General features: G+C 33.3%; 3 protein-coding genes across 4 annotated transcripts in view; 2 read left to right on the top strand and 1 right to left on the bottom strand.

The window, feature by feature from the left end:
* Positions 1 to 6,349: 6,349 nt before the first annotated feature.
* On the bottom strand, positions 6,350 to 15,408 carry LOC106109992 (serine protease gd-like). 2 transcript variants are annotated; one of them, XM_013291663.1, is made up of 6 exons: positions 14,925 to 15,408; positions 10,082 to 10,232; positions 9,321 to 9,430; positions 7,840 to 8,013; positions 7,257 to 7,374; positions 6,350 to 6,756 (listed from the first exon to the last, which is right to left on the bottom strand). In XM_013291663.1, the coding sequence occupies exons 1-6, from the start codon at positions 15,366 to 15,368 to the stop codon at positions 6,581 to 6,583; spliced, it is 1,173 nt and encodes a 390-aa protein (XP_013147117.1). In that variant the 5' UTR covers positions 15,369 to 15,408; the 3' UTR covers positions 6,350 to 6,580. The 2 variants fall into 2 exon arrangements, with proteins under 2 accessions (XP_013147117.1, XP_013147116.1); XM_013291662.1 differs by lacking the exon at positions 14,925 to 15,408 and adding an exon at positions 13,050 to 13,944.
* A 6,376-nt stretch (positions 15,409 to 21,784) lies between these two features.
* LOC106109940 lies at positions 21,785 to 24,845 on the top strand. Its single transcript, XM_013291597.1, has 5 exons — positions 21,785 to 21,870; positions 21,952 to 22,133; positions 22,771 to 22,922; positions 23,733 to 23,901; positions 24,648 to 24,845. Exons 1-5 carry the CDS (start codon positions 21,837 to 21,839, stop codon positions 24,843 to 24,845), a joined length of 735 nt encoding a protein of 244 aa, XP_013147051.1. The 5' UTR covers positions 21,785 to 21,836.
* A 1,864-nt stretch (positions 24,846 to 26,709) lies between these two features.
* LOC106109939 overlaps positions 26,710 to 27,775 on the top strand; it is a 4,103-nt gene continuing 3,037 nt past the window's right edge. Inside the window, exons 1-2 of the mRNA XM_013291596.1 lie at positions 26,710 to 26,732; positions 27,319 to 27,502. Coding sequence (XP_013147050.1) covers positions 26,730 to 26,732; positions 27,319 to 27,502 — 187 coding nt within the window. The 5' untranslated portion in view covers positions 26,710 to 26,729. The remainder of the gene's footprint in view (positions 26,733 to 27,318; positions 27,503 to 27,775) is intronic.

Below are 27,775 nucleotides of genomic sequence, written 5' to 3'. Positions count from 1 at the left end.
AATTTGGCATAGACGTAAAGGATAGTCAGGAAGAACACATAAGTTTTTTTTTCAATTTCACGCGGTCGCAGTCGCGGGTGAAAGCTAGTATAAATTAAATGTTGATTTTTTATTACCTTGATTTTCCATTAATTTCCAGTTTTCCAGATATGTTTAAAAGTTCGATAGTGATTTTGGTTCGAAATTTTTCCATGAATAAAAAAAATACAAAAGTAAGTAGTTAGTGTGTGTTCTTTCAGATTATGTTCAACATCTATGCCAAATTTCATCGAGATCTTGTTCAGCGGTTCAGCTTAAACTGGGTACAAATGCTAACATCCATCCATCTAAACGTTCCCATTTATAATATTAGGAAGATTGAATGCTATTTTATATGTTCATTTAGTTTTTACATATTTTCTGACAGAACCAACAATAGCAACGCCTCTGTCGTGTTTAACTAAAAAAATTCACCTATAAATACCGGGTCAGAAAAATTATTCAGACTATACTACTCTGTTTCCTCATTGAATTGTTACAAAATTGTTTCCATTACATAGCTGCGTTACATTACAACTTCCACAAAGAGATACACTTAAGGGGCAATGTATTCCGCATTCCAAGTAGCATCGCAAGTATGTGTCTTATCCTAACTCATTTACTTTACTTGCTTAAAGTAAATCTAACTTTGTTGTTTGCCTCTGAAAAATTAAACAGTGTTTCAAATACGTTTTAACTTAAAAAACAAACCACACTTATACAGTGGCTTAAATCTTGCTTATTGAAACATTCATCATCTTCCCCCCTTCCTACTCCCGTAAGGTTGTCACCACACGTTTGTCATCCAAATAACTCTGTCATCCGTCATCTCATCACTCCTTGATCATGTCACCTTTCACGCAATCCATCCATCTCTTTCTATGTCTACCACTACCGGTGTACCTCTACATTCATAACTAACGTCCTTCTTGTTACGTGTCATATAACCCTCCTTATAACATGCTTAATTTGTCTACTATTGGGGTGACTCTCAAACTTCGTCTAATATACTCAATTCGTATCTTATTCATTCGTGTTACCCCACACATCTATCTTAACATTCATCCATGCGAAGGTTATTGAAAGATTTTTACGGTTAAATAGCTGTTGCTCGCGACTTCGTCCCCTTGAAATAATAAAAAAAAAAAGATATAGCCTATGTCACTCACAAATAAATTACCTTTCTAATGGTAAAATAATTTTCGAAATCGGTAAAGTAGTTTTAGAGTTATTTCAATACATACAAATAGAAATCTTGCCTCTTTATAATATTACTAGCCGTTGCTCGCGACTTCGCCCGCGTGAATTTAAAATTTATAGCCTATGTTACTCACAGATAAATTACCTTTCTAACGGTGAAAAAATTTTTAAAATCGGCAAAGTAGTTTTAGAGTCATTTCAATACATACAAATACAAATCTTTTCTCTTTATAATATCAGTGTAGATTTATATCGAAAGCAGTGAGATACATATCTAAGGTAACATAGCATTGTATATTATACGGTGTGAAAATGCACTAAAATACACCGATATTGAGTACCATAAACCGTACAATGTTTACCAACTTTACAGGTCAATATTTGCACGGATTATGTTGAACATAAAGCTGCGGTTACATGCAACTCTCGAACATGTTTGTTTTACAATGTGATTCGAATTTACAGTTTATATAGTTTAACATTGTTGACTAGCTTTCGCTCTTGACTACGCGTGGAATTAAAAAAACAAAAGTAGCCTATGTGTTCTTCCAGATTATCCTCTACATATATGCCAAATTTTATCGAGATCCATTCAGTAGTTTAGGCTACAAACTGTAACACACATCCATCCATCTAAACTTTTGCATTTATGTTATTAGTAAGACTAACTGTTCCCGTGCGGCTTCATCCGCATTGAATTACAAAAATATTTTTTATTGTTTACGTTTGTCAAATTCTCAATTGCAAATGTCAAAATTACCGTTACCATAATAACCTTGCTTCCTCAATTTTGGTAGTTTGTAATTTATGGTCCCTTCCTACAGGAAGGTTTTTTATTTTCAATTTATTTACCCCCTAAGTTTAATAGCGTGAAAATATATAGCCTAAAGCGTGTCATAAGTGTAGGGCTATAATTATAATAAGAATTATTCAAAAATATGCTGTGATTGCTGACATCTTAGGCAACAAAGAAGTGTACGCTTTATTATATTAGTATAAGTATGATGGTTGGTCTGAAAATACTAAACTGTAATTCAAACCATTTTTAAAGTGTGAAACTACAACGGAAAGTAACAAATGATGTCGATTTAGAAGGGAACGTTTCGAGGATATTTCATTCAGACATTATCTTATCCGCCGAGAGATGGCGCTGGGAGTTCTGGAACGGATTGAAGCGTTCATTGAAACTCAATTACCGGACAATTCCCCCGAGTGTTTTACAATCTTACGATACTCAGAAACTGTTCTTAGAAGCGAAGGTAACAATTCACGTTTTAGAATAACCAAGTAAATTCTATAACTCACATGAAACATAATTATAAACAAGCAAATCGGCCAAATCGTTTTTACGCGAATCGTATACATACAAAAATGCAAATCTTTCCTCTTTATTATATTGGTATAGATAGAATAGAATCTTACTAATATAAATGCCAAAATTTAGATGGATGTTTGTAGCCTAAACAGCTGACCAGATCTTAATGATTGGCATACATGTATGGATAGTGTGGGACTGGAGGAACACATAGGCTGCTTACTTTTTTTTAATTAAAGCTAGTGTGAACCTAAACTAACAGCAATGTGATGTCATTTTAGACTCTAAAAGGTTTAATATAAACACTAGTCTTTGCTTGTACTAATATTATGAGGAAAGATTTGGATTTTGGAAGTTTGTATGTATTTAATTCACATAAAAACTACTGGGCCGATTTTAAAAATTATTTCACCATTAGAAAGGTAATTTATCTGTGAGTAACATACGCTAGCTAACATTATTTTAATTTTTAATTTCGAGGCGAAGTCGCGAGCAACAGCTAGTGTTTTATATTTTTGACCGACTTGCCAAAAGAAGGAGGTACTCAATTCGTCAGTACGTTTTTTATGTGTGTTACGGCATAACTCCGCCGCTAGTGGACCGATTTTGATAATTCTTTTTTTATCCGAAAGCTAATGCTTGCAGGTGGGTTCCATTATTTTTGTTTGATTTTTGGAGTTATTTTTAATGTTTTCTATATAGTTTTACTTAATTGAAATTATGTAAAGTGTAAGTAATTAATTAACTTTCCGCACAAGTTGATTGTATGGATATGAAATTCCTCCTACGCCTTTATTTGCATAAGATTATGTTAAAACTTAACCGAATTTGAATTTCCACATGACTGTACTTCCGTATTTCGGGGAGAAAATCAGTCATGATTCAATTTAATTAATTTCCTTGATTTTATCAAGTAAACCAAGAAATCGTAACGTTAATGATGCGTATACTTTTATACAGATGTTAAATTCGTGATAGACCCTCTGAACCTAATTTGTCGACTCTAATGTCAGTTTGTATTGTTAGTGACTGTCAAGTTACAAAGCTAGCAAATCAGGAGTGTCACAGATCTGAGAACTGAAGTAAACCAATGGGACACGTTTTCATACAAACTAAAATTTCTTTCTTCTAATCATATTCCTATTATTTACTTTTGCAAGAATGTTAAATAAAACATTTTTTGTTGTAACTAGATAACATTTTAATAAAAAGTAACAAATTAATAAGTATAGTGACTAAAAGTAAAACAAAAACTTGACTGAAAGCAATAATGGTGATATAGCGCCATCTGTTGCCTTCAATTAAAAACAAAGATTTTTATTACATAAAACTAAATGAATAATACTTCAGTGTCAGGGTTTTAAACATTATGAATATTAAGTTGGTACACAAATTTGAAACCAAAGAATTGTGGTTTGTCAGTCACGAACTGCGCAGTTTGCAAGATTCCCACGTCACCTAATGGGCACTTCTAGGAACAGTGCCAACAAGATAATGTATTATATTCAAGTAAAGTTATGTACTTATACTTAGGTGAATATTTCACATTAAAATAAATTAACTTAACTTTGTATTGATATTATGTACGTTTTTTATGTTTATTCAACATGTGGGTGTTCTTGTGAATGTTTGATAAAATGACATAATTATTACATGTATTTAATGAATAAATAAATAAATAACAAATCTCGTAAATAAGTATTTTAGTCTAGATGTAACAATGATCAATTCCTTTTAGTATAAACTAGCTTTCGCCTGCGACTCCATCTGCGTGGAATTAAATAAAATAAAAGTAAGTAGCCTATGTATTCTTCCAGACTGTCCTCTAAACCTACGACAAATTTTATCGAAATCCGGACATCCGTTTAAGCTACAAACTCTAACAAACATCCATCTATCCATCTAAACTTTCGCATATATAATATTAGTTAGATTGGCAAGCGAGCACGTAGAAACCTAGATTTGCTTATAAAGCCAGATGGATTATTGCCCAATTACTCGTACAAATGCGTTGTCTACCTTAAAAAGACAATTGAAGGCAGACAAACATGATATTCCCCTATTTATGCATCCCTTCTCTCATCAAAACGTACTTAAAACGGAACTAAGGTAAAAAAAATCCTAATGAGATTTAATTTGACATAATAAACTCGCACTGGACCTGCTTTCTTGACTATGTTTGCTAACTTGCTTAGGCTCGAAACCCCTCAGTGGGGATATATAAAGCGGCTACTAAATGCGGGCGCAAACCTTTGACTATAGCATAACTGTTTTGCGATTGTCGATTGTTTCGCAGCGAATTCAACTGTTTACAACTAAAAATCGAGTAGTGTAACCTTCATATAAGCTCTTAGGAATACGAGACTAAACAGTTAACACAAAGATTGCGCTCTTGTGCCGCCATTTACCTAGTACGCCAAACATTCGCTTCGATACACGAAGTGGTTTTATGCCGCATCCATTTTCTTCAATTTGTAGCTGTTTCGATGCGAAATGATTGATGGCACACTTAGCGTGATATAAACTATCAGCGTGTTATGTTGCGTGTATTTGTAGAAATCCTTACTTAAAATGTATACTATAATTCAATTACTCAGTTTCACTTTTGTAAAAGGTTTTAAAAAACGTAAAAAGCCTTAGAGCGCCCACTTTTGGCTAAATACTCTCGCTTTGATTCCTATGCGCTTATTAAAGTTGGACACTACTCAATTTTTAGTTGTAAAAAGTTGAATTGGCTGCGAAACAATCGACAATCGACTCGGATATTTTGTCCTTATATTTCTTTTGACAAATGTTTTAAAGCACTGACTTCAAACACGTGATTGCAACTCAATGTCTCAAAGAAATCGTGACTCGTGTGTTTACAATTTAACAATTGACATTGGTTGCCAATTCACGAGTAATCGACATATAACTTTTACTAGCTATTGCTAGCGACTATGTCCACGTGAAATGATAAAAATAATAAATTATTTATTTACTGTTACTCACTAATAACGTCGCTTTTTAATGGTGTAAGAATTTTTGAAATAGGACCAGTAGTTTTTGAGTTATTTTAATACATACAAAAATACAAATCTTTCCTCTTTATAATATTTGTATAGATAAGCTGTACAATCATTAATCATAGTATTGTAACAATGCAACAATAGATGGCGTTGACGACGACGACGATTGACCTTGACTACATTAACGACCTTGGAGATTTGTAAAGGATTTATTTCATTCGAAAACTATCAAAGCTGACGAATAAATTATCTTCGAAGTTCAAGGTCATGTTAATCATTCATTTTTATTACAAAAGGGGAAAACCAACACTGATGTGATCATTTTTATTATTATTATTTCTTTTAATAATTGTTTATTATGTAAATTTAGTTTGATTTAAATACGCTAAGCACTACAGCAAAAATAAAACTTCCGTTTATATAAAAAATCGATTTAATTAAAAAATTAACGTTAAACTAAACGAAAAAGAGTTGTAATTTAGATAATAATCTAGATAATTATTTACACTGGTACAATCGGGGAAACTTGCGGTGTTCCATCTTAAAAACAAAAATCAATACAACGCAGCTTATAAATGTGTCTGTACCAAAAAAAGTCGACTAATTTATTTTTAGTATTATTCCTTCGTTTGAACTCACTGCTATCTATTTTTTTTATAACATAATGTGGCAAACGAGCAAGCGGCCACCTGAATCTATCGAAATGGAAAGTGACCGCTGCCCATAAACATCCGCAATTGCAGATGCGTCGCCTACCTTTCATTGACGGAGGAGACGCACATAAAGAGGACATTTCCCCTTCCTATGCGTCTCCTCCACCGTCCAATCCACCTTTCTTTCCCATCCTTTATTCTGAAGAAAAGGGTGGAAAGGGAAAGAAACTAAAATAAGGCAGTGCAGGTTAACTAAGACCTAATTAGTTATTTTTAAGAGACGGAGTCTGTTTCGTTAGGTAAACAAGGCATTTTCCCTGAAGTGGAACATCGCAAATTTCCACGAATGTATGTGAATAATAAAATAACTTAATAATCTGTCGCTTTTATTGTTGCGTTTGAATCCAGTTCATGTACTGAAGCAGATCTGTGTAGAAAACTCCATTGTTATAACAAAAACCTTTCTTACTGGGATCACCAGTTCTCAATCCGCGGACGCACCAAGTGTCTTCAGGTGATCTCGTAACGAAGAGACTCCCGTAACTTGGGCATACAGTTACATCTGAAATTAAATAAATAGTTACTTAAAACAATATTTATTTTCTTATCCAGATTATATATATATTATAAAATGGTCTTCTCACTCAATCATTAGTTTAAATTATTCACATCATCATCACCAGCTCACTATACGTCCCCACTATAAGGTAATTTAAAGCCTAATTTGAGTCCCTTTCTCTTGCCACCCTTTTCTTTTAAGGAGAGGATGGGAAGGAAAAGTGGATTTGACGGTGAAGGAGTTGCATAGAAAGGGGAAATATCCACTTTATATGCTTCTCCTCCTCGGTCGAATAAGGGTAGGCAACGCATCTGCAACTGTGGATGTCTGGGCAGCAGTCGCTTCGCCATTTTGGGGGATTCAGGTGGCCGATTGCTTGTTTACCACCTTATGTTATAAAAAAAAAAGTCTATGTGTGTTTCTAAACTATTCTGTACATCTATGACATTCATCGAGAGCTCAGCAGTAAACTATCGCATTTATAATATTAGTAAGATACTTACCATTATTATAATTGGCACAAAATATATTCTCAGAATGTGCGTCACTGTCACAATCTTTGCTTTTCTGTTTATCGAATGGTACAACTGATAGTTCTCCACTTATAGCCCAGCCCGTTGTCTGAAATCGATTGTTTCAATAATTAGTATTTAAATTTTTATTAGTTATGTTACTTATGAGTGTGGTGAGTACACCAATGGGTAGAGGTCAACGTAGATAGAGATGGATTGAAAGGTGACATGATCAAGGAAGTGACTGAGATGACGGATAGAGTTATCTAGAGGACGAGAACCCGTTGCGACGACCCTACGGGAGTAGGATAAGGTAACGGAGATGGTATTACTTGTTACTTATTGAACCCTTTTCAGTTAAACATACGCCAGACATGTGCAATCAGATTTACCTGAATGGTTCATCAATAAAAATAAGAATTTATTTATTGCACACCACATTATCAGCCAGTGTTGCCTTGACTTGGACTGTTAAGAAACCAAGGATTTCCCTTACAAAATCATACACACGTATTTCGTATGAAACAAGAGAATTAACAGATATTAGATTTATGTAATCAAATAAATTACTTACAACGATGTCTAAATTTTCTTCAATAAAATCTTCCAATCTATCCTCGGTCAATAAACAAGCCGGCATCACCGCGCTGTCGTATTCAACGCGATGTTCCAATTCTAAAAGTGCGATATCATTTTCAGCTTCTTTGCCGTTCCTTTTGAATTCTGGATGTACTTTAATTTGAACTATCTGTCAAATGAGAAGACCTTTATTAGTTATACTAGCTTTGGCCCGCGACTCCGTCCGCGTGGAGTTAAAAAAAAACAAAAGTAAGTAGCCTATGTGTTCTTCCAGACTATCCTCTACATTTATGCCAAATTTCATCGAGATCCGTTCAGCAGTTTAGGCTACAAACGCTAACAAACATCCATCCATCGAAACTTTCGCATCTAGTTATAATATTAGTAAGAAGTAACATTACTTCTAGATACTTAAATGGTTTGGATACATTTAAGTTTGCCAATCTAAAACCGCACACAAAACTGGTAGTAATTACCAATTAACATTTAATATAATAATAATAATATAATAATAATTTATTTAATTCATGTAACAGAATATTACACATCTGATATTTACGATATTGATATTTGATATTAAGTCACATCTAATAAGGTAATCAAAATTACTACAATTTAAAGAGATAGGTCAGATAATAACTACCACAAAAAATTATAAATCACTAAGCTGTCCTTACACAGTACGTAATCTACATATATCTATAGCAATATTATAAAGAGGAAAAATTTTCATTTTTGTATGTATTGAAATAACTCAAAAACTACTGAGCCGATTTTAATAATTCTTTCACCGTTAGAAAGGTAATTTATCTGTGAGTGACATAGGCTATTTTTATTTGTTTTTGATATCACGCGGGCGAAGACACGATCAACAGCTAGTCTGACATACATCTCTATCAGCTGCTATATCTGAATTTCCTAAGCATATCCTCTTTTACAATAAATCTGTACTTTATCCTGCTTGTACCACAAATATTGAAAAAATAATTAAATATGAAGTCTTTCGACTAACATCAGGTAATATTGGGTGATTTATGACATTTTCTTGTAGGCGTGGTACTTAGGTATTTCAACAAAATAGTTGTCTTGATAGTTGGTGTAGTCGTAATCCTCAATATCACAATTCATATTTCCACTAAATAATTATAGATCGTAACGATATGTTTCGATTAAGATATTAAATTGACGTCCACCGAACACATGGTTGCGTACGTACGTACTCCATTACAACTCAAATGTCAAAATGGCCGCCCTAGCAGTGCTCGGTGTTCGCCATGGGCATAGAGTAAGCCTACAAATATTTTATAGTCGTGCGTGAAAGGTGACATGATCTAAAAGGGAGTGATAACTGAGAAGACGTATGATAGAGTTATTTGGAGGACAAAAGACTGTTGCGCCGACCCTACGGGAGTAGCTAGGGAGGATCATGATGATGATGATGACTCGTAATATTAAAGTTTAAATTAATGATGTTACCTTAAGAACTTTTTCTTTATCACCCATCATCAGTAAAGATCTCTTGCCTAATATAATAATCACGTGATCCGCGTTTACTGTCGTACCATTGATGTTCACGCATTGAGCGGCTGGAAATGTTAAAATATAACTTATTTAAGTATATTTATACGCAATAACATTATATTATTGTTTTTCAATTTAGTTTTAAATAAAGATTTCTGTATTCAAAATAAAATTAAACTATTTAGTATGAAGATTGAGAACAGCGCCATCTAGTTTTAGTAATTACATTAAGTCTGAATTTTTAAAACGAAATTTTAAAAATTCTTTCACCAATAGCTTTGTTATTAAATAATAATTTAGTTTCTGTGCTTATGTGTGTCGCTGTTAATTGTTAAACAAACTGTTCCCATGGGGCATCCACATAAACTTTATTTTATTGTTTACATTTGTCAAATTTCAATTGCAAATGTCAAAATTCAAATGAACAAATGACAAGGACGATTTTTTATATTGGATAACAATTACCGTTACCATGACAACCTTGCTTCATTTATGTTGTCAGCTTGTAGTTTTTGTCCCTTACCCGCATGTTTTTCCCAAATTATTTACTCCCTAAGTTCAATAGTGTGAAAATATACAGCCTTAAGCATGTCCTAAGTGTGGGGCTTTTTATGAATAAAATAGTTATTCAAAAATATGCTGTATTTGTTGACACCCTACGTAACTAAGTGTGTGTTTACGCTTTATTATATTAGTATAGAAGTATAGGTACTCACATGTAAGTATGGTCTTTTCGTTAAGCATTACTCCATCGCAGTAATAATCGAACTGGTCACTTGTCCCATTCTTCAAGAATATTGTAGCAATCCATGGGAACACCGTACTTCTGATATCGTTGGTGAAATTGAAGTTACACTGGTCGCTTTGCTGGAAACAAACATTATAGTTTTAAAAACAAAATAAAATTAATGAAAGCCAATTTTTTTATTTACATTATTAGGTGGCAAACGAGCAAGCTGCCACCTGAAACCGCTAAAACGGCGAAACGACTGCACATAGTCCCTTTTCCTTCCCATCCTTTTTTTTATAAGAAAAAGAGTGGGAAGGAAAAGGGACTAAAGTTGGTCCAAGATTTTTCAAAGCCGTCTGTAGTTACTCTGGTTAAATGAAAGAAAGATGGATAGAACATTAAGAGCGGGCGCACACCTTTGACTAAATTATCGCACAACTGTAGTACGATTGTCGATTGTTTCGCAGCCAATTCATATGTTTAGTTGCACAACTAAAAATCCTTTTTCCCTTTTAAAAGGTTTGCTCGCTCTAGCTTGCCCACACCTTTGACTAAACTATCCCACAACTGTTTAGTCGCGCATTGATTCCTATGAGCTGATATGGAGGTACGCACACTAGTCTTTTTTTATATAGATATATAGATTCTATAAATACTTGTCTATACATTTAGCAACCATGAATACCGATAAGCGGAATAAATCTCTGCAGTTTATTTCAGGATTTTCACAAGTAAACAAAAATGTTGGTTGCAACCAAATTATTTTCAGTTAAAAGCAATTTATTTTAACAATAACTCACCGTTGTTTTTTTACAAATTCAGCGGTTCAAAATGAAAATACGAGTACAGTTAGTTTCAGAGATATTTTTATGAAAAAATATAGGAATGAGATTTTTTTATATCGCTTTAATATTCCAATAAGAACTTATTTATTTAAAATTTCAGTCTGCGTGGAATTAAAAAAACAACAGTGTGTAGTTTATGTGTTCTTCCAGACTATTCTCTACATCTATACCAAACATCGAAATCCGTTTAGTCGTTTAGGTTACAAATTCTAACAAACATCTATCGATCTAAACTTTCACATTTACAATATGGGCCTGTCCCACCAAATTGTAAATTGTCTTATAACAATCTAACGTGTAAAATATGACGAAAATATGGCATTTTGTTCCCTTATCTGACGGTGATGGCATTTTTAAGCTAAGTCTATCAATCAGTGGTGGGACAAGCTCTGAGTATGAAGTATGATTTCTTGTAAAATTAATAAAATCAGAATATTAACATAAAATGCATCACTCGTAATAAAACAACGCATTTGTTTTAAATAAACATTACTCATATAAACATTTCGTCTGTTTGTTTTGAAATATGCGTGTCATCTATTGCCTATTACTAAACATTGGTAACTCAATAGGTTTATAACTAGTTTTTGCACGCGACTTCGTAAGCAAGAGATTTTAAAAAATTTTGGTTATTAGATGTGTTTTTCCAGTTTTTTTTTTTACTAATATTATAAAGAGGAAAGATTTGCATGTATTGAAATAAATCAAAATCTACTCTGCTTATTTTTAAAATTCTTTCACCATTAGAAAGGTAATTTATTTGTAACATAGGCTGTATTTTTTAAATTGTCGCGGGCGAAGTCGCGAGCAACAGTTAGTTTGTGATAAAGAACGAGATCCTTTAAGCTATATACGTAACAAACATAAGTTCCTATTCCAAAGTTAATCTCTTTGTTTGAAATGAATCACTAGTTTTTTTGTCGTTATAATTATGAGAATACGTAATTCATAAACACGTTGACTTCCGGTTAGGAAGAATGCATGCAAACAAATAATTGCCTTACCTTGAATTCTCGTAGATCAAGCATTTCCGTGGAACGTAGATGTTTGAAATAAATTGTTCTAATTAATTAAGAATATATTAAAGAGTTTTAATTTGTTTTAATCTTATATTTATAATCATTACTTTAAAAGGTTAGAGTGGTATGGACATGTTATGAGAAGGGATGAATCGCATGTAACAAGACGGACGTTAGTTATGAATGTCGAGGTACACCGGTAGAGGTAGACATAGAAAGAAATGGATGGATTGCGTGAAAGGTGACATGGTCAAGAAGGGAGTGATGACTGAGATGACGGATGATAGAGTTATGTGGAGGACAAAAACCCGGTGCGCCGACCCTACGGGAGAAGGATAATTCAGGGGAGATGATGATGATGATTTATATTTAATACTTTATTTATAATATTTTTAATATTCAATAGCTTTCGCTCGCGACACCATTCGCGTGGAATTAAAAATGTGAGTAGCCTAGTGTTCTTCCGGACTATCCTCTACATCCATACCAAATTTCGTCGAATTCCGTTCAGCCGTTTAGGCTACAAACTCTAACAAACATCCATCCATCAAAACTTTCATGCTGCATTTATAATATTAGTATGGTTTGTTTGGTTAACAAAAACTATTGAATTTAATATCCTAACCATGGATTTGTTCATTGAGTTGCTGATTTTTAAAAAGATTGATAGTTATGTGTTAATAATAAATAAAAAAAATTCAGATTTATCCTACCAACAATTTTGAAGATTACTGTATATATACTAAAATTATAAAGAGGAAAGATTTGTATTTCTGTATTTTATATCTATTGAAATAACTCAAAAACTACTGGGCTTATCGCGAAAATTCTTTACCTTTTAAAAAACTACGTTATCAGCGAGTTACATATTTTTTGCATCAATTAGTTATAAATCTTTTCTAAAGGATCCATAAAATTTGAAGGTTATAAAATATTTAGGGTATGTCCCACCAAATTTTAAATTGTCTGATAACCCAACGTGTAAAATATATCGGATTTTGGTACTCAATCTGACAGTGACGTTTTTAAACTATCTGTAACTACCAGCCAGTAGTGGGACAGGCGATTAAGATTATTAACTATAACTTACACATAGTTTGGAATCCATTTTATATGCGTCTTTTGACTTTTTCAAATAAGCCTTTTCAATTGGCATGTCGAGTATTTTGATCGGTTCGTTAGTCGTATCTTTATAGAAATCTATATAATCTACAGCTGGGTAATCACTTGAATTCGTATGATCATCGTAATAATCATCGATTTCATCACCAGTTGTGTTTGTACGTATCTTACTTTCTGGTTTATGTTTATTATGTCTGTTTTTAGTACGTTTATTTTCATTCGTATGCTTTACTAGACTTTGTATACTAGTTACCGCCTCTATATCTTTTTTATAATCGTAACTTTCTGTCGCGATTTCAGATACATGTATCGTAACTCGATTGTCTTTTCTCAAATGACCAGCACTGCCAACAAATTGATCCTCGACTTCCAAATTAAATAAAGTCAGTAACTGTCTTATAAAATTATTAATATTATTAGATGAGATTTCTATAGTTTTCGTCAAAGTTTTCGGTGCTTTATTATCGTTGTATTTCGTTTCTTTAACTACGATATCAAATTTATGATAACTAGCTATGAATTCTTTTAAAAAATCACTCAAACACTTGTAATGTTCGCGGCATTCGTTCTGCATCGCCATCGATTGCCACACGCATGAGATAACAAGGAAACTTTGTAACTTCATTATTCACTAGACTATTATTAAATATAAATGTAATTAAATGAAAGACGAATCACGTACGCTGTACTTAACTGACTGGATCGTTACGCTACAATCAAGCAACGCTTTAATGTTTAGTAAAAACATGGCTACGTTCACTGAATGCTTCACATTCGTTTAAATCTGTACGTATTGTGATGATATCACTGATTGTTCTTGTAGACGTTACCTTGAAGAGTTCGTGATGTTCTGATGTCGAGAAATATGCGTATATAATAGCTGTTGCCCGCGACTTCGTCCACGCAATCTTGCTAATATTATAAATGCGAAAGTTTAGATGAATGTTTGTTGGAGTTTGTAGCATAAACTGCTCAACCGACCTCGATGTAATTTAGCACAGATGTAGAGGATAGTCTGGAAGAACACATGGGGTATATACTTTTGTTAAAAAAAGGAGCCTATAATATGCCCCTCTATGTCAGTTATCCTTCAGTGAAAGTCCATCGAAATCGGTGTAGCTGTTTCGAAGATTACCCATAACAAACGCGGCTTGCGGACAGACATACAAACAAACAAAATAAATGCCATTTTAGCTATCAGCAACCCAAATAAATCTACTTAACGAAATGTGGAATTTTTCTTTTGATATTACAGACAGACATTCCATTTTTATTATATGTATAGATTCACAACAAAAAAACGTACTCAAGTTTTATATGAATGTAAACCATTTACTTGTAAACAACTAAGAAATATTTTATATTGTTTAATAAAACAATATGCATACTTACAACTTAACAATGTATTTAAACATATCCTGTAATTATTTGTAACTAGCTGGTGCCCGCGATTACGTCCGCATGGAAAAAATAACCCATTTGTTCTTTCAGACTTTACATTCTTTCACTATTAAAAAGCTACGTTATCAGTGAGTAACATAGGCTATATTTTTTATTATCTTTTTAATTCACGCAGGTGTAGTCGCGAGCAATAATAATTATAGCTACAGCCGAGTTGCCAACGCCTATTAACAAAGGAATTGCAGATGCCAGTTTTAAGTAGGAGGAAAACTCTTCTTGAAGGACTCTAACCCATACATGATCACGTTTTAGTATTCAATTCTATTTACGGCAACAGATTTTATTTAACTCATTGAAGGTCATTTTATATCGACAATATAATAATATAAAATGTAATTATTAATTCAAAGATATAATTTATTATTGAATTTAACAACAGTACCTGACATTGGTTTGTCCTTCGTTTAATATGTCCATTTGATAATGCCACATCTTTCTTGTCTAATCGATACTTGTCGGATTCTTCATTTGTATTTTTAAAATGATTTATAGCCGTTGTTTCATCTATAATAAACGTATAATCAATTACATTTACTTTCGGCAGCTCGTTGTAATCGTTAACGATTGGAATTTCCCGTTTATTTATTTTAGGGGAATCGAAATAATCAAATTCTTGATCAACGCCATCTATCGGTGATAGAGTGTAATCATAAACGTATGTCGATTGAAAATCTTCGGTTGTTATTTCTTCAAAATAAGTCAAGTTAAGTTCAGATATCTTCGATATTCTTGTTATAGTTATGTTTGCGTTCACATATCTATACAAATCAGGCCAATATCGTACACTATATAACACTGAAGCAATTATAAACAACACAACTAACATAATTAATAAGACCAAAAGTCTTATTATCAATTTTATTAAACTTTGATTTAATCTCATTGTGTTGCTTAAGTCAAAATCAAATTCAAACTAACTTATGTGTTGCAATTGTATGGGACCATTATGTTTGCCAAAAACAGCTACTAATAGCGTGCGTAAAACTTTAACTGTTGTACGATTGTCGATTGGTTTGCGGTTTACTGTTTAGTTGCACAACTAAAAATCGAGTTATATGCGCACTATAAGCACAGAGGAATCAAAGCGAGACAAAACAGTTGTGCGATAGTTTAGTTATACGTGTGCGCGTGCTTATGCGATTCCTATATGGTTACTATAATACTTCTAGCTTCTTAATGTGCCATTCTTCTATTGGTTACCGTCAGTTTCCACTGCCAAATGGCTGTCCAAAAACGTTTTATAATCTCTGTGAAATATAACCTCAAAGTGTACATATTTGCTCTGAAAACAATGATTTACTGGCTAGATAGGACTAAGGGCCTGTCCCACCTAATTGTGAATTGTCTGATAACATTCGAACGTGTAAAATATGTGATGGAAATATCGGATTTTATATTTCACTTTTCCTTCTCATCCTTTCCTCTTAAGAAAATGGTGGAAAGGGCAAGGGACTAAATTTTGGCCTCCGGCACCACACTCATCAGACGAAACGCAGAATTGTTTACACTTCACGCCTGTTTTCTGTGTGGTCGTGGTATTACACCGGGCGAACTGACCTATTCGTGCGAAGATGTTAAAGCGGGCTCCACCACTGTTAAAATGTGTAACTGTTAACTGATAGTACAGAATAATTAATATTCAAGGTTTATTACAAAAGATTATACAATACATTGTAATTAAGACTTGGTATCTATTCACGATACAAACATATCTAAAGTCAGATCTTGATAATTACAGGTGCCTTTTTTAGCTTTTTAATTTTGATGTATTCTGTATTTCTTAAAGGTTATTTAGTCTGTGCTATAAATCAATACCATTTATCTTTATTTATAAAAATGTAAACTTTGTATTCATGATCGAACGCTTTATTTAAATATTTGTCTCATAATTTTAAAATGTAAGAAATAATCGGACAGTAATCAGATGTCGGAAATAAAATTGTTGTATTGAACTGGGCTATACGACGGCCATATTGGTAATGGCCAACAGGGGGAGTGTTGATACATGGAAAAACGGTGTTATTGGTAAGGTTATTCCGTACAAATTGGAAGAAAACATAAGAGGTAAAGAAGACTATATTTTATTAAAGCAGAACATGGCTGTGACGGTACTAGGTAATTATCTACAACACCTATTAATTACAATTAGAGGGTTGATTATCTAATGACTAGCTGTTCCCGTGCGACTTCATCCGCATGAAATTATGAAAATTTTAATTTTATTGTTTACATGTGTCAAACAATCAGTTGCAAATGTCAAAATGACATGATGACAAACCATGGCAACCTTATTTCCTAATGTAGCTTGTAGTTTATGATCCCTTTCCCACATGAAGGTGTTTTCCAATTTATTTATCCCCTAAGTTTAACAGCGTAAATATATATAGCGTAAAGCGTGACGTAAGTGTAGGGCTTTTTATTTAAGAAAGAATTATTCAAAAATATGCTGTGATTGCTGACATCTTAGGTAACAAAGAAGTGTGTGTTTACACTTTATTGTATCAGTATAGATATAGATATATAGATATAAAAGTATAGATAGTATAGAAGTATAGATGACTTACCTCGTCTATTGTAAATATTTAAATGTATTGAGGAAATTCATTCCAGTCAAGTTGAGGAAAAATTTAAAAAAATCCTGAACATTCGTCATTGAGCAAAAACTCTTTTGTACAACTTTCGATTGACGTATTCGTTTTAAAAAAACTTTTCAAATAGAAAAAAACAATTCAAATGTTACAATGTAACAACAATCTTACTAACATTAATGCGAAAGTTAAGATGGATTGATGACATACGTATTTTTAGAACGCTTTAACAAATGTCGTCGGTTGACATAGGCTACTTAAGATTTTTTAAACGCGGACAGAATCGCAGGTGACTACTAGTTTAAAACACAGGTGTGAAGTTATCAATCCCCGTTATATTTCACGACTAAATATAAGGGCGGTCAAATTCTATTAGTTGCATATATTTTTATTAAAAACTAGCTGTTCCCGTGCGACTTCATCCGCATGAAATTATGATTTTTTTATGTTTTACATTTGTCAAATTATCGATAGCAAATGTCAAAATGACATGACATGACAAACCTTGACAGTCTTGCTTCCTTGATGTTGGCAACAACTTATGGTCTCTTTCTCACATTATGGTTTTTATCCAAAATATTTACCACCTAAGTTTAATGGCGTGCAAATAAATAGCCTAAAGCGTAACGTAAGTGTAGGGCTTTTAAATTCAAAAATATGCTGTAATTGCTGACATTTTAGGCAACAAAGAAGTGTGTGTTTACGCTTTATTATAATAGTATAGATATCATATACATCTAACAACTCTGTACCTAATTAGCACTAAAACACTAATGATTTTAACAAGAATATTAAAATTAAAACTTCCTTGTCTTATCGCAATTACTAGAATGATAAAAAAACAATGTTGTTCATCATCATCTCCCCTGCCTTATCCTACTCCCGTAGGGTCGGCGCACCGGGTTTTCGTCCTCCAAAGTACTCTATCGTCCGTCATCTCAGTCATCACTCCCTTCTTAATCATGTCACCTTTCACGTAATCCATCCATCTCTTTCTAGGTCTACCTCTGCCCGTGTACCCCTCCACATTCATAACTAACGTCCTCTTGTTACATGCGATTCATCCCTTCTCATAACATGCCCATACCACGCTAACCTTTTACTCCTTATTTTCTCAACCATTAGGGCTACTCTCAAACTTCACAAAAAAAAACAATGTTATAGTATTATAAAATTCTGTCCCATAAATAATATAGAAAAAGCAATTCCAATATTCATCTTTTCTAACATCCTAGTGCAATATCATAATAATGATATCTACAATTTTACGGTGACATAAACATAAAAAAGTTCATCTATTGTTTAGCAAGATCAAGGTTTTTTCTTTTCCTAAACTATGGAGTATAACTAAAAATTACATAACCTATGTATATTTAAATATATGCAAGTTTCTTTTATAACTTCAGAAAAGGAAGTACTTCGTGTCGTGTACAACGAATTAAAATAAAATTTGTTGCTGTTAGCAAAAAAACTCATTAATCAAACAAATTGTCGATAATTTCCCTGTCAGCATGTATTAGTAAAAGACATTATATTTTACAAATTTTGCTTAGTTGATTCTTAGAATTCAATAACAATAGTTCTATACAACTTTTATAACGAATGTTATAAAGTTTTCAATTTTTGGTTATATCAAACCACAAAATTAAAGTGACATGATCAAAAAATTCTAAAGTGATTGACGTAACAGTGATAAAACGATAAAGTGTTTAAAATGAAGAAAAGAACGTTTGGAAGTCATATATTTTTACTTTTAGGTAAGAATATCTTTTTGATTTAATCCATGGCTTTATGTTCGCCGAAAATAATCTATAAAATGGAAAATATTCAACATCCCTATTGGGTACTTACTTGGTAACAGAGAGTAATAATCAATCACTTACGAAATTATTCTCTTTTTCATATCATATAGTAAAATAAACTTTTCACAGTTTTGCAGAAAAGCTAAAATGCAAAATTTCACAACCCTGCATAAATTAATTAGCAAAGTTGCACATTCGAATTTTTAGTTGATTACATTATCTTATTAAAAATTCATATTTACAATTAAACTTGATATAGAAAAGTATTTGCTTTTTGGTGGACTTATACATACAAATAATGCGTAGTTAAATCTGTAAAAGATACAATTTTATTTATAAATTAAATCGAAATTTTTGTTTTTAAGTATTTTATTATAATGTTGTGGGTATTATAATTTCAGGTGTTGTCAAATGTGGCAATATTGAAAACAGTGAAGGCAGTAAAACAATAATTACACCATCTATCAAGAAGTATCCAACATTTCTAGATGTCTTAAAAGAAGATTTGTTAAACCAAGAATGGAATGAAAATGAGAAACCTTGTCATGATCAAATTATAAAGATTTTAACAAACGTCCAAAATTCTACATTATGGGCTACTTGGAGTAAGTAATCAAGAATTTTGTTTAAAGTTAAAAATATTTAGGTTATGTCCGATACTAAAACTACATTTAAATGTTACAGCGTCTTAAAAGACGCCTTAAAAGCATTAAAATCCATTGAAATTTTGACTTTCATTCCATTTCTTTCAGAATTCGGTTAGTTTTTTAACTAAAGAATATTAGAAAATTTAAAAGAAAGAAAAGGAAAACTTTCCGAATTCAAAATTTATTAACACACTCAATGCCTACAACTTTAATACGAAATTACAGCACGTAACGTGTTAATTTTTATATTTCAGTATGGGATAGTGTTCAGTTACCTTCCGGCCAGTTTTACGGCGCTCACAATCACTTCGGTAACTTCGACCAGTGCTTACGAAGAGTGTGGGCTGAAGACCCAATGCCTACGCAATATTGTCTAGTTGATCTCAAACTGGCTGATGCTGACAAACTAATGAGTGATGTACAAACTAGCCCTTATGATAAATCAGAAAGTTACTTTCATGTAAGTTAAAGTTGTCTTCATCTATACTTCTATACTATAATAATAAAGCGTAAACATACACTTCTTTGTTGCCTAACATGTCAGCAATTACAGCATATTTTTGAGTAATTCTTTTTTTAATAAAAAGCCCTACACTTACTTCACGCTTTACGCTAGATATTTTAACACCATTAAGCTTAGGGGGTAAATATTTTGGATAGAAACTCTAATGTGGGAAAGAGACCATAAGTTGCTGCCAACATCAAGGTTGTCATCATGTCATGTCATTTTGATATTAGAAATTGATAATATGACAAATGTAAACAATAAATTAAAATTTTCATAATTTCCTACGGATGAAGCCGCACGGGAACAGCTAGTAAATCTATATATACTTTGATATGTTTGGTTTATGTTCCCTTTCCCACATGAAGGGTTTTTTCCAATTTATTTACACCCTAAGTTTAATAGCGTTAAAATAGCCTAAAGTCGTAAGTGTAGGGCTTTTTATTAAAGAGAGAACTATTCAAAAATATACTGTGATCTTACACCATAAAGTAGTGTGTGTTTACGCTTTATTATATTAGTAATAGCTTTCGCCCGCGACTCCGTTCGAGTGCTAATAAAAAAACAAAAGTAAGTAGCCTATTTGTTCTTCTAGACTATCCTCTACATCTATACCAAATTTCATCGAAATCCGTTCAGCAGTTTAGGCTACAAACTCTAACAAACATCCATCCATCTAAACTTTCACATTTATAATATTAGTATAACAGATATGTATATTAACAGAATAAAACTCAAATTACTTAGTTCGGAAGGCAATTTCATTGAAGGTACATACGACAGGGAAATGGGAAACCGACTATAAGTCTAGATGGGTTTTTAAAAATTTGAATCATTCTTTTCTAATTTTGTTATTTTGACAATTATAATTTTATTTCCAGTTAAGAAATGAATACGGTTCAACATTCAATATCATGTCCTGGGGGATATGTATACCAGCGGTGTGCGAAGCCGCATCAATAAACAAGTTCATACGAACTTTGTATACATACAGTCATATCAGTACGATCAATTCTTACCCTGATATCAAGTCTCTACACTGTCAGCAGACAAGAGTTCCGCAAGGAAATAGCACCGGATTGTATTCTTTGATGTAAGTATTATTTGGTCTTAAAGTAATGCATCTGAGTGCAAATTTTACTAATCTTATAAGTGTGAATGTTTAGGATGGATGTTTGTTAGAGTTTGTAGCCGAAATTGATGAAAGGACATTGTTGATAGTTGGTATAAATGTAGAGGATAGTCCGGAAGAATACACAGGTTTCATCATTTAAAGCGGACGGAGTCGCAGGCGAAAGCTAGTTATAAATAAGACTTGTCTTAGAGCGCACACAACTGAAAATAAATTACCGCACAACTGTTTAGTCTCGTATTCCTATGAGCTTGTACGGAGGTATACAACTCGATTTTTAGTTGTGCAACCAAACAGTTTGCAGTGAAATAATCGACAACCGCACAACCGTTGTGCGATTTATCAAAGGTGTGCGCTCTTATTCTCGCTGATGTCCCGTTTGTGTCATTGCATACTTAGCGATAACGTAGATTTCAAATAAGCAAAGAATATTTGAAATCTATTGAATTTACCGGCATATTTAATGCAATCAATAAACATAATTAGCGTTTCCACTGGTGTTGCTGTCAATGGGAGCTAAAAATTTCCCCTTTATAATATTAGTATAGATATATTTTTACAATTTCAGGTTGTCTGCGGTATTTTTAATAATACTAGCGTCGGTCTGTACTTTCATAACAATGAAATATGAGGATTCTAAGACAAATCGCATAGGTAAGTAATATTCTAAGCAGTTTTGACTTCAGCCCTTTTAAGTTACACATGAGAATTGAAAAACGCTTTATAACTTGGTAGTTATGAAGATCTTCAGCGCATTTGACCTTAGAAAGAACGCAAGCGAGCTGATGTCGGTGAGCAAGGATGAGATCAGAGTGATGCACGGCATCCGATTCCTCACCGCCTTCCTGGTGGTGACCCTCCACGTCATGTTTATCAATATCATGGCTACTGCTGGCAATGGATTGGATATGAATGACGTGAGTATTTCCGTGTCTAATTTCAGTCACTTTCCCTTTCCATTCATTTCTGGTAAGGAAGGATGGGAAAGGAAAATGGATTTGACGGTGGACACGCGGAGTGATATCTTCTTTATGTGCGTCTCCTCCGTCGAGGGTAGACAACGCATTTGCAATTGCGGATGTCTGGGGACAACGGTCGTGTTTTCTTTTTGTGAATTCAGGTCGTTTGATCGATCGTTTGCTATTTTACATATTTAAAAAAGCAAATGAATATCAGTTTGATGTTAAAGTTACAATATCAGCCGTTATTTGAATTCACTCTCTTAAGGAACATCTTTCATTAACATTTAAAAAATATGTTGACGAGGTTTTCTCACCGGTACTATCTTAGAAAGGTACTATCTCATGTCATTTTACTAAATTATAATAATCACCATCTTTTGTTATAAAATAAACTAAACAGTGTCACAAAATGAATAAACATTTTAATATGATTTAGTGACATCTATCGGGCAATCGATGTAAATATATTAATGATTTTGGGGATTTAACAATAGATGGCGATAGTAATGATCCTTTGTCTCAAACAATTTTCTTCTATCGTACTTTACTTTTTCTTATGTACTCTTGTTATAAATTGAAATAAATCTTCCAGGATTTCAAGCGCTACGCTGGCTTCCTGTCACATTCCAGTGTTGTCGTGGACACTTACTTCATGATGTCTGGCCTTCTGTTGATGAGAAGCTTTAAGCCGGAGACTGGAAGATTGATCAGTCCTATCAAATTGATCATAAAACGATATTTCAGGTATGAAATATATAAGTTTGTGTATATTTGATTGTTTGTAGTCAGGAATACAAGGTCTTCTTTATCATGTAAATTGAGACAAAAGTTACGGAATGTAATAATCTTACTTGTTTTATTGTTTGTTGTTGATATAAATACTAGCAAGCGGACATACAGAGTTGCGTTTTGACTTTAAATAAATTTTTAACTTAAAATTCTGCTTGGCACGTGAGATACTAGAGTATTCTAGACAACATGCCAACTTATGTCACTAACTTATAAGTTGTAAGGCGATGGCTCCTATATACATTTTTTTTAATTAATACATTTAGAGCGCGCGCACACCTTAGACGAAACAATCAAGCAACTGTTTTGCGATTGTCGATTGTTTTGCTGCCAACTGTTTAAGCACAACTAAGCATCGAGTAATGCACCTTCATATAAGCTCATAGGAATCAAATCGAGACTAAACAGTTGTTCGATATTTTAGTCAAAGGTGTACGCGCTCTTAACGACGACGTAACACACGAGCATACGATAGTCAACCAAAATCCACAGTTCTTTCTAAAGTTACTTCTTTATACAGAAATTTATAAAGTTAATCTATATAAAGGAAACATTTGTAATTTTATAAATGTTGAAATAACTTAAAAACTACTGGACCAATTTCGAAAATTCTTTCACCATCAAAAAGCTACGTTTTCACTCAACATATATTTTTTATTATTATTTGATGTCACGCGGACAAGGTCGCGACCATCAACTAGTATAAAACAAGATGTGAACTGTACTTACTATAATTTAACATTTTATTTATTTGTGCAATTTCAGGTTAATTTGGGTATTTATAGTAATGATTCTTATCGTTGTGACCGCGACGCCGGCTCTGTACGGAGGGCCGCTGTGGTCGAAATACGCACAAGTGGAGCTGGACTCTTGTGAGAAGAATTGGTGGTTTGGCTTGCTCATGCTCGGGAATTACATCGACAAGGAACATATTGTAAGTATGTTTCCAAGAGCGGTTTTTTCCAAATTACTTACTACCTAAGTTCAATAGCGTGAAAATGTATAGCCTAAAGCATGTTGGAAGTGTAGGGGCTTATTAAAAAGAGTAATTCAAAAATATATCGTGACCACTGATATAACTAAGTAGTGTGTATTTACGCGTTATTATATTAGTAGATTACTAGTTGTTGTTTGTGACTTCGTCCGCGTGAAAGTAAAAAATACTAATAAATATAGCCTATCATATTCATTGATAAATTACCTAGAAAGGTAGTTAGAAAACGGTGAAAGAATTATTAAATTCGGACCAGTAGATTTTGAATTATTTTAATACATACAAAAATACAAATCTTTCCACTGTATAATATTTGTATTTTTGCATTTTTGTATGTATTTGATTCACGCAATAACTACTGGTCCAATTTGAAAAATTCTTTCACCATTAGAAAGGTACTTTATATGTGAGTAACACATGCTATATTTGTACATTATTTTTTAATTATACGCAGACAAAGTCACGAGCGACAGATATGTAGTATAAACTAACTTTGCCTGCGACTCCGTACGCGTAGAATTTAAAAAATAATAGTGAGTAGCTTATACTTTCTTTTAGACTGTTCTACGTCTATACCAAATGTCATCGAAATCCGTTCAGCCGTTGAGGCTACAAACTCTAACTTCCATCCATCTAAACTTTCGCATTTATTAGTAAGATATAGATAAAAAATCCGTTATTTTCAGTGCATGCAAATAACATGGTACATCCCGGCCGACTACCACATGGCGGTGGCCTGCACGCTGCTGTACTGGCTGTACCAGAAGAACAAGCGCGGCGGAGTCTGGCTGAGCGCGCTCGTGTCCGGCGCCGCGCTGCTGCTGCCCGCCCTATATACCTACTACTACAAACTGCCGGCTATCACTATATTCGATGTCGAGTAAGTATTTATCTATACTATTATAATAAAGCGTAAACACACACTTCTTTGTTGCCTAACATGTCAGCAATTACACCTTATTTTTGAATTATTATTATTTTAATAAAAAGCCCTACACTTGCATCACGCTTTAGGCTATATATTTTAAAGCCATTAATCTTAGGGGGTAAATATTTTGGATAAAAATCCTAATGTGGGAAAGACACCATTGCTGTCAACAAGGAAGCAAGATTGTCATCATTTTGACATTTGTAATTGATAGTTTGACAAATGGTAAAAAAATTTCATGCGGATGAAAACGCACGGGAACAGCTAGTTTATTAAAAAGTACACCAATAGATAAGTTAGGGAACAATCACATAAAAAATGAATTATAAAACACAAGAATGGTAACAAATCGAATTATAGGTATACAGCACTGATAGAGATAACAAAACATTATGGTTAGGTAACAGAAAATGTGGAACAAACAAAATAAGCATATGTATTTTTTATGGTCACATTCAGAGTCGCAGACATAGGACTAGATTTTAGTAATTTTTTTTTGTCTCTTATTTTGTTTGTTCTATTTGATCTACAAGTCCATCATAAGACCTGTCGTATTGTATGGATCTGAATGTTGGGCCACCAAAGTTGCGGATGAAAGGAGATTGCATGTGGCTGAGATGCGTATGTTAAGATGGATGTGTGGTGTGACAAGATTGGATAAAGTTAAGAATGTGTACATTAGTGGAAGTTTAAAAGTAGCGCCAATGGTGGAGAAATTGAGAAGCAAAAGGTTAGCGTGGTATAGACATGTTATGCGACGAAATGATGGGGACATAAACCAGAAAGTGTTGAGATTGAATGTGGATGGCTACAAAGGAAGAGGGAGACCGAAGAAAGTATGGATGGATTGTGTGAAAGAAGATATGCTTAAGAAAGGAGTGGATTCAGATATGACGGCTGATAGAGATGTATGGAAGAGCAGCACATTCTGTGCCGACCCTCCATAAGGGATAAGGGCAAGTGGATGATGATATTGTTTGTTCTATTTATAGCTTTGACACGTTTATGTGACACTCAAAGACATAAAAAATATATAAACGAGGCAAAATCTTGTTTAATGATACACTCTCTAAAAGATACTATATCAGTTGTCAAAATTACACTAAGCTTTTGTTAAATATTAACATTATTTTTGTATTTCATTAAATACTAACTGTTGCTAGCGACTTCGCCCGCGTGAAATTAAACAATCTAACCTATGTTACTCACAGATAAATTACCTTTCTAAAATTGAAAGATCATTTAAAATCGGTCCAGTAATTTTTGAGTTATTTCAATACTTACAAAAATACAAAATACAAATCTTTCCTCTTTATAATATTAAGTATAGACTGATAACAGTAGCAAATTTAGCTCTTATGTTACTCAGCGGTAATTTAGCTTTTTAATGGTGAAAGAATATTTGAAATCTATCCAGTAGTTATTGAACTATTTTAATACTCACAAAAATCTTTTCTCTTTATAATATTAGTATAGATTATTTAATGACATCTGTTGGCAATTAATTTAAACACAATTATATTGACATGTAGTTTTAAGGATCTATCGATAGATAGCGTTGGTTACAATTGTTTCAAATCAACTATGCCTCCTCTCTCTTCTCTTTAGTCTTTTACGATTAACAGCACGTTTCTAGCTATATTATAACGATATAAGGTTCAATATCGCGTAATAAACGATTTGTTTTTTTTCCAGGACAATAACAAATAGTCGTAAAGACATAACAGATTCTGCGATATACAGCTTCAGTCACCTGCGAGCGGCGCCCTACTTCGTGGGAGTGGTCGCTGGATACATTCTCTCCATTTACAAACCGTCTAATTACAGAAACATTATAAATATGGTAAGTTTAAAGTTGTATTTCTTGTATTATCTATATTATTATTTGTATGTTTGTTACCTATTTTCTTCTAAATTCATCATCATCACCAGCTCACTATACTTTCCGACTGAAGGGCTCGGAGTCTACCAAAAGTTTCTTTGAATTTCTTCGCCGATATTACAAATTATGAATTTCATCACGATGTTTTCCTTCACCGTAAGAACGTCGGCTAAATTATGTTCATATGAAAATCGAACATCACATTGGTACAGCGGGATTCGAACTCAGGACCTGTAGATTACAAGTCAAGTGCATGAGCCACTGAGCCATCGACGCTTCTAAATTACTGGACTTGTTTTTTTCAAACTTAAAAAGATTATTTTCCCATTTGTATGTGTCTCTTGCATCGTCAAATCCACTTTTCCTTCTCATACTTTCCTCTTAAGAAAGGGTGAAAAGGGAAAGGGAGTAAAATTAGGCCTCCGGCACCACACTCATCAGACTGTACGGAATTGGTCCCACTTCACGGCTGTCTTCTGTGTGGTGGTATTACTGGGGCGAGCCCTACAGTGCGATGTTAAATGTATTGTGTCTGTTTGTTTTTCAGAAATATTCAATTATTACTTTCATAACAATAATGGCGCTGTGTGTTGGTATTTTAATGCTGGGTCCCGCGTACCGCTTCCGGGAGTACAACGCGCTAGAGTCTGCGGTATTCGCCGCTACCAATAGATCTATCTGGGCAGCTCTTAATGCTGCTTTTATATTATTATGCGAATATGGAACATTACGTAAGTAATTCATTGGTAATCTTCTGTCTATATGTACTATCTTACTAATATTATAAATGCGAAAGTTTAGATGGATGTTTGTTAGAGTTTGTAGCATAAACGGCTGAACGGATCTCGATGAAATTTGGTATAAATGTAGGAGATAGTCTGGAAGAACACATAGGGTACTTGCTTTTTTTTTTAATTCCGCGCTGTCAAAACTGTAACGGGTGGTTCGATTTGGACGGGACTTTGGAAGATAGGTGGTAGAAAGAAGATGCACGCGGGAATATG

The sequence above is a fragment of the Papilio polytes genome, unplaced genomic scaffold (assembly GCF_000836215.1).
Source record: "Papilio polytes unplaced genomic scaffold, Ppol_1.0 DF820956.1, whole genome shotgun sequence".
Taxonomy (NCBI): Eukaryota; Metazoa; Arthropoda; class Insecta; order Lepidoptera; family Papilionidae; genus Papilio; species Papilio polytes.
Note: the sequence above shows the minus strand (reverse complement) of the source record. Positions and strands in the feature narration are given on the sequence as shown.

Excerpts from the sequence above, each read along its gene's own strand:
- LOC106109992 (XM_013291662.1), bottom strand. The coding sequence starts at position 13,706 with ATGAAGTTACAAAGTTTCCTTGTTATCTCATGCGTGTGGCAATCGATG. Across the intron at positions 8,014-9,320 it reads ATAAAGAAAAAGTTCTTAAG|ATAGTTCAAATTAAAGTACA; the intron begins GTAACATCATTA and ends CTCATTTGACAG. Across the intron at positions 7,375-7,839 it reads AAGAAAATTTAGACATCGTT|ACAACGGGCTGGGCTATAAG; the intron begins GTAAGTAATTTA and ends AATCGATTTCAG.
- LOC106109940 (XM_013291597.1), top strand. The coding sequence starts at position 21,837 with ATGAAATATGAGGATTCTAAGACAAATCGCATAG. Across the intron at positions 22,923-23,732 it reads ATCATAAAACGATATTTCAG|GTTAATTTGGGTATTTATAG; the intron begins GTATGAAATATA and ends GTGCAATTTCAG. Across the intron at positions 23,902-24,647 it reads ACATCGACAAGGAACATATT|TGCATGCAAATAACATGGTA; the intron begins GTAAGTATGTTT and ends CGTTATTTTCAG.